Source organism: Nelumbo nucifera, chromosome 1 (assembly GCF_055504915.1).
Source record: "Nelumbo nucifera cultivar China Antique chromosome 1, China Antique-T2T, whole genome shotgun sequence".
NCBI lineage: Eukaryota > Viridiplantae > Streptophyta > Magnoliopsida > Proteales > Nelumbonaceae > Nelumbo > Nelumbo nucifera.
Genome location: NC_142649.1, coordinates 22,162,470 through 22,169,992, shown reverse-complemented (window position 1 = coordinate 22,169,992; position 7,523 = coordinate 22,162,470). Strand labels below are relative to the sequence as shown.

The following is a 7,523-nucleotide window of genomic DNA, read 5'->3' as shown; positions in this document are numbered from 1 at the left end:
TGTCCTTGCATCAATTTAGCTGATTATTTGTATAAAATTAATAAAATACAATAAAAATAGGAAATTACAGAAGATACAGGAAACATAACAAAATATGAAGAGAAAGAGAAAATTACAGAAAACACTGAAATTTACAAAAAAATAAAAATTTAAAGAAATACAACAAAAATACAGAAAATTGCGAACACAGGAAAAGAGGAAAGAACCAGAAAAATACAAAAGAATAAAGAACTTCAAATAGACATTTTTCTAATTTAATCTTTACAGTCAACCCCGTTAACAGGCTGTGGTTGAAATACTGGATATGTGAAAGTTCGGAGTGTGTCTTTGTCACAAATGAAAGCTTAGGGCGTCTAAGTGCCACTATCCTTAAAGCACAGGGTGGGAATTTGTAATTTACAATTTCCTTTTCAGACAGGTAGAACAAAACGAGGTAAGTTTGTCCACTACCTACTAGTTTTCCAATTCAAATGTTTCTAAGAACAAAGGTCGCGAAATTTAACATTCTAACACATAATGAAACATGCAGAAATATAAAAACATCCAACAAAACCCACATTTATGGACTTACAAAATAGTATTAAAGGAACGAATATTGTTAAGGACAAAAAGACTTTTTACATGGACAGACACTTCTTTTTTTTTTTTGTTTTTTCTTTTTTGTTCTGGTAGAACATGGACAGACTCAGACAACCCTACAATTAGTATTCCTAGTCAAAGAATCTTTAATTAGACTCCTCAAATGACCATATAATTCTCAAAATTGGCCCCCATGTCTGTAAAATAAGACAGGCATATCCACAGAGGAGTTGAAAAAAGAAGATGATAAAAACCCCTATACACATATGAACACCATCAAGTTAATCTATTCTTTCCTTGGGTTAATAGATGACAGCAAGAGGCTTTTACTTGGAACCTCCACCATCAATATGTGCTCCCTTTTGCACATAAAGAATCAATCAACATATAATTGAGTCGAGCATGAAATTTTGCTTCAAAAAGCACCACCAAAGGGTCTCTTCTTTCCTTCTTTCGGCAATCAATTCCTAGTTCCTTTTAATTTCCTTCTCTAGTTAGCTTCTCCCTATTATTTTTCCTTTGCTCTCTACTCTTTCTATAAATGGGACTTCTTGTTCACTAACCTCTATTGGTAGATGAGCATGAGAGTTCTTTGACCAGCTAGTTAGAAGTATTAGATCACTTTCCAATCTTTGACGCAACTTCTTGAGATTCTGCTTCAGGTTTCTCCGTCAGCTGCAAATCCTTAATAGCACCCAGCATGTCTTCAACAGAACATGTTTGTGTTGCACTCATTGAACGGCGTGACAGAATCCAATTCATCCAGTCTCCACGTTTACGGACCTTGTTATCCTAAATGTCAAATATGATCATGAGCAAAACTATATTTCCGTAAACAATAAATATGGATAATAATCATAAAAAACAAAAATGGCTAATAGGGCATACTTTTACTTCCACAATAGATGATATTTTCAATGATTTCATTATCATACTAACATCGCTTGTCATTGCTTTTACCTGACACACAAAATGAAAAGAATATATATCAGCAACAGAAAATATAGAAATAGAATAGCCTAGAAAAAAAAAAAAGAACATGATAATGGGACATTTATCATTACAAACAATAGAAGTGCATACAACTAGACATTAATCCCACAAACAGTTTTCCTAAAATTAATTTTTCTAGTACATGCAAAGGCTCAATGGTGCAAGTAAAAACAGAAATTGACTCATCTAACATTTGTTTTACAAACATTTTTTCATACCATCTATGTTACTTGGATATGACAAGGATACGATTGGATATAGTTGGACCACAAGTTGTATTAAAAATTTTAATATTTGACAAACAATATTACAGGTATCCAGGTATCATTACAAGTACATGAATTGGGATCTCTTGCCAACAAAACACTTCCAACACCCTTCCAACATTGTATGGCATCACACATCTCAACATGAGATTGGGACCCACCATGTATGAGATGTGTGGTGTCAATCATGTTGGGAGGGTGTTAGAATGCATTTTGTTGGCAAGTGATCCGGACTCCCATTGCATACCTCCTCTTAAGTAATTTAAGGAATTTAAATATAGAAGATCATTAGCACGAGAAAAATGTTGCTAATCCAAGGTTCCTTTTTGAAAAATGACATTGATCAGGGAAATGTAATTTATAAGGCATATTGCCCATTCTAACTAAATACTACATCTATTAAATGAGTGCTTTTAGGTGATATAATGAATGTTGGGATTAGGTAAACATTAAACCACATTAAATAGCTAACCAAAGGAAAAGATATTATAAAAGGTTGCTAATTTTGGCACATTCTATTTTTGACAAATATGGTACACCTTCTATTTCTGAAAGATAATCATGGTAAATTCAAATTTTGAATTATAATAACATTAAATATTACACATTACCTGGTTTAGTGGTTTGGCAAGCATGACACCTATGAAGACTAACATGGCAAAATAAGTATCATTACAACGAAACTAACATGGCAAAGAAAAACTAGTATATAAATAAATTTCTGGACCATCTTGGCAATTGGTGAGGTCCAAAATAAGTATCAGCAATATAATAAGCAGATATCACATACAAATAATTTCTAGTAAAACACAATAAAATAAAGCACAGACTACTCACCCTTCTGAAGCCTGCAATAAGACTAATAGGAACCCAGCCTTCATTATTCATCTCGCCCCTCAGATAGAAATCATTCACTAAATTCTCTGCACTGTATATTGCAACAATTGACAATAACAGATAAGTAAAGAAACTAGACTAAAATCCAGAGAAGAAACCGCTCATGATTCTCAAAATCACCTGAAGTAATATTCAATTTGCTTCTGTATTCTATTGCATAGTTCAACTTCTGGGTTAGGCAGATTATACGGTGGGGAAGGCTGAGGATATAGTGGTGGTCCATTGACAGCTTCCATAAAAGGTGCTGGTGGTGGCATCGGAGGACCATAGACTGGACCAGATGCATCTGCAATCTGAAGAGTTAGTGGCCGATCAATCAAATAAATGATTTAAACCAGTCAAACAGAAGAGGCTTATTGATTCACCTGGAAAGTACCCATTACCGTAATACCCATATGGAGGCATGTAGGCCGGAACCGGAGGGGGAGGCGGAGGAGGAACATTGACATAAGGAGGATTGACAATTGCAGTCGGCGGGTAAGAATGCTGAAGCGGTGGCGGTGGTGGTGGCGGTGGCCCTAAAAACCCTGCGGGACCATTGACAAATCCGTGAGGAGGGTGCTGCGGGTTCACCGCCCTGGGACTGAACCCTCTATTGGAATTCCAATCACTGAAGCCACGCGGCTGGTGACGCCTATTTGAATAGTTCTGATTATGATGAAACCCATCTCCGCCTCTGTTCCCTCCCCTCGTATTGAATCCATTTCCCCTCTGATTAGACCCCATTCGAGAAGAATGGTGATGATGCTGATTGTTGTGATGGTTAAAGGGCCTTGACGAGTTAGCCGGACCTGGCCTAGAATACATCGACTTAGTCGACGACGGCGATGGAGTAACCTTCTGCTTCTCTGAACCAGAGCCACAACCATCGCCAGACACTGAAACGGAAAGCTTCAAATTCGCACTAGAGGAAGACTCATTGTCGCTCGAGGAAACCGTCGCAGAAGCGATATCGGCAGAGACGAGCCCACCATTGATACCCTTGGATTCAGCGATCATCTCTTTCGAAGACGATTCCGGCAATTGAACCTAAACCCATTAAAAAAACAAATAAAAAATCCCATAAATATCGAGAATTTCATCAACGAACAGAAAATCCAAAAACCCTAAAAATAGAAACAGCGAAACGGACAAAGAATGAAAAAAAGGCATGCGTAGACGTACCTCAGGAGGAGCTTTCGGGGAAGAAGAACGAGAGAGAGCGGGCCAAGAGGAAGTATTCATAACGAATGCAGTTTGAGAGCTGCGAGGAGGCTCAAACACCCTCTTCCAGGGATTATTATTGGTGCAGGTATGATGGGGATGAGGATGGGGATTAATGGCAGAATCTTGGGTATTTGAGAAGATCTCTGTAGGACCCAAAACGACGCTCTGAGAAGGAAAAGGCAAAGACGACGAAGGCACTGCACTGCTCATTATTATAACTTCTTTCTCACAGTCTCTCTCTATAAGCAAACGACAAAACCTTTAGACTTTGGTTATGGATTCGCCGATTCGGGCGGGTTGAGAGTTGAGACAATAGACTCGAGAAGGCCTCTGGAGGCAAACTAGTTCAGATTCTCAGTTTCTCACCTCAGTGCGGGAGAGAGAGAGACTACACGAGTCTACCAGAGACTGCTTTATGTGGAGGGTGATTTATAGTTTTTGTGGAGTTCTGATCTGACTCCAATTTCAATCTGCATTGAATCTGGGGTTCCCCTTTCCTTCTTTGGATTGGTTTACAATTACAACCTAGTTATGACTTAGGGTTTTGAAAAGAAATGAGGGGAATCCCAAGCCATTTACGCGTTGAAACGGTTGGGTCATGGGTGGGTGTGTTTTGAGCGGGTCGGGTATTAACCGAATATGAACCGTCTTGGAATGGAATGGTTTGACCAGTGGATCTTGACTCTTGAGAAGAATTCAACCCAACGTATTTGAGCCGATTTGGATTTGGAATTAGGATATGGACTCGTGTATTTGTGTGCTTGGTCTAACGGGGCCGTGAAATGGGTTCAGACTCAACAATTGAAGTGGCTGAACTGAATGACTTTTTTTTGGTAAAGACTGAACTGAATGACTTATTGCATAGTTTTATTTAGTTAATAAGTCATTAAATAGGCTGTGAGGTGTTTAATGTTGAATTAGATGAATGGCATGTTGGGTTGATTGCTTGATTATTATACTATACCTCTATTGATTACATGATTACTAAAAGAGAAAGCAAAGCTTGTACCCAATTGAAGTTATCGATGCTTAATGGGCCATAAAGGACTGGTTTGGACTTTGGAGAGAGCCTGGGCCACTTAAGAACCAGCTCGAGAAATCCGAGCCCATTAATTGCTGAGTTGCTTATTAGTTATTACTAGTGGAGGCCTTCCTTCCTGAAGTTTGATAAGCGTTAGGGGGAAGCTCAATATGGATGAGAGAACAGTTCTTGAGAGATTCTTAAGTAAAATAAAAGAAAATTAAGGGTCCATCCCGATTGGGTAGGAACGATTTATTCCGATTTCAACTGTTTGTTTGGTAGGAATGGGATTCTAATTCCCATTTTGGAGGAATGGGATTCCCATTCCAAGTTTGTCAAGAACTAAAGAACTCATGACAAAACACCCCAAATCCTAATATTAATAAAATAATAATAAAACAAAGGTATTAATTATTAAATATAATAATAATATAGAATAAATAAAATATTAATATAATATAATTAAATTAATAAAATAATAATAATAGTAAAACAATATTAATAAACAATTCACAAAATAACAATAAAAAATTAATAATTAAATAATAAAATATTATGAAAGTAATAATAAGATAACAATAATAATAAAACAAGGATATATTAACAATTAAAATAATAATGAAATATTAGTAAAATATTAATAAAGTAATAGTACTATAATAAAAAATTAATTTTAATATAATAGACAAAAGTAATAGAATATTAATAAACTAATAAAGCATAATAGTAACAACATATAATAGAATAATAAATTATTAATAAAATATAATAATAATGTTATATTAAAGTCAATATAACATAATAATAATATATTAATAACATATTCATAAATTGACAAAATAATAAGATACTATTTATTAAATAATAATTATATATTCATAAAATATTAATAAAGTAATAATAAAATAATAAATAGACTAATACAAAATTAAAATTTTTTTTGTTGATTTCGATTCCAACTCCAAATAAACCAAACAACAACAATTGTAATCTAATTATGGTTCTTGATTGAAATTGAACCAAAGAGGCATCAAGAATAGGTGACGATTATTCTGATTCCTAGGGATTCCAATTCTAATCTTGTCTGCGAAACAAACAGACCCCAAGTAACGAAACATTTTGTATAAGAGAGAAAATATCAAAGTCTACACAAGCCCATACCAGACCCACTTTTGGGTTCTAAACCTACGCCACAGCCAGGCCCATGCCCATTAGCCTTTGGGATGGGAGTTGGGACTCAAGCAACAAGAATGGTTTACTTTGGTCTAGAACAGGTAGAGTTATGGAAGCCCTGACCCAGATCATATTGCAGCCCTATGTTTTTTGTTTCTCTTCCTTCAAATGTTGAATAATCTGTTGGTATTTGCTTTTGCTTCTGAGCTTTAGGGTGTGGTAAACAAAATTGAGCCAAAGTGTTTCGTCAATTTGTTAATAATTTCTTTTAAAAACATTATTATCCAAAGTCAAAACACTATGGAACCCCAAGCACAAAGTCTAAATTGGAACATTTTGCTTCTGGATATTAAAAAGCACAAATCCTGAAGTACTTACCCAAACGCAACCTTAATTTTTATATATTGAATACATATTTAGTATGGTTGAGACTTGACAGTAGTACCCAAGGGCAAACTTGTTGTGAGCAACGGTACACTCATTCATGCCTTCAAGGTGGCATGGCAGTCATGGGCTTTTATAATTCATGAAAAGGACAAAACACTAAGCTGTTCATCCGTGGTGGCCATGGACTCTTAGAACTGGCGAACTGCTACTGAGTACTGAATTGAACAACAGTGCTTCAAACGTTTGCCATAGCGAAAAATTTTTGGTTTTTGTTTTTTCTTTTAAGGCAAAGGCTAATTTCATTAAAAATGCTCAGAATCTCAAATACAATCCATGAGAGTACAATCAGTAATAGTAGACAAAAATTGAAAATATAAACTCAAACCAAACTACTGATAAAGAAACAAATCCCGAACATCAAGAGAAATTCTTGTAAGAACTCTGCAAATGGCGCAAAAAGATGGAAACGCCAATAAAAGAGGACTGACCTCCAACAGAGTCAAAACTCAATAAGAAACTCCCGAAAAGGGAGATACATATAAAAAGATTGCCAAAGTCACCCCCTTCCAAAGCCAAAATTTTTGGATTTACTTCTTGGTTGTCTTAAATATTTTTAGTAGATTTTAGAGGGAAATTATATTCTCTTTTTAAAGATCTGTTTGGTTCACGGACAAAAGGGGTCTGGAATCATAATCGAAATGAGAATCTCATTCCATCGAATCCATAATCCATTCAGTCAAAAAAAAAAAACAAGTGACTTAAAAGCCTCCAAGCCCTACTTCTCTTTATGCGACACTAATCCTGTTTGCAAATCATGTTTATTTTATGGAATCTGATTATGATTCCCATATGAACCAAACAAGCAAGGGAATGAACGATTTTGATTTCGATTCCAAGAGATTTTGATTCGAATTTGGACCACGAATCAAACGGACCGTAAATGCATTCCATTCTTAAAAGAAGAGGCTTAACCACGTGTATAAAGAGAACTCTCAGTGAAC

General features: G+C 35.7%; 1 protein-coding gene across 1 annotated transcript; it reads right to left on the bottom strand.

Moving 5' to 3' along the window:
* Positions 1-558: 558 nt before the first annotated feature.
* LOC104605799 (uncharacterized) lies at positions 559-4,460 on the bottom strand. Its single transcript, XM_010270697.3, has 6 exons — positions 3,900-4,460; positions 3,101-3,764; positions 2,856-3,021; positions 2,676-2,766; positions 1,468-1,539; positions 559-1,371 (listed from the first exon to the last, which is right to left on the bottom strand). The coding sequence occupies exons 1-6, from the start codon at positions 4,149-4,151 to the stop codon at positions 1,198-1,200; spliced, it is 1,419 nt and encodes a 472-aa protein (XP_010268999.1). The 5' UTR covers positions 4,152-4,460; the 3' UTR covers positions 559-1,197.
* Positions 4,461-7,523: the final 3,063 nt, after the last annotated feature.

Coding starts and splice junctions, on each gene's coding strand:
- LOC104605799 (XM_010270697.3), bottom strand. CDS start 4,151: ATGAGCAGTGCAGTGCCTTCGTCGTCTTTGCCTTTTCCTTCTCAGAGC. Junction 3,765..3,899: donor CCCCGAAAGCTCCTCCTGAG/GTACGTCTACGC, acceptor TAATGGGTTTAG/GTTCAATTGCCGGAATCGTC. Junction 1,540..2,675: donor TTATTGCAGGCTTCAGAAGG/GTGAGTAGTCTG, acceptor TTTGTGTGTCAG/GTAAAAGCAATGACAAGCGA.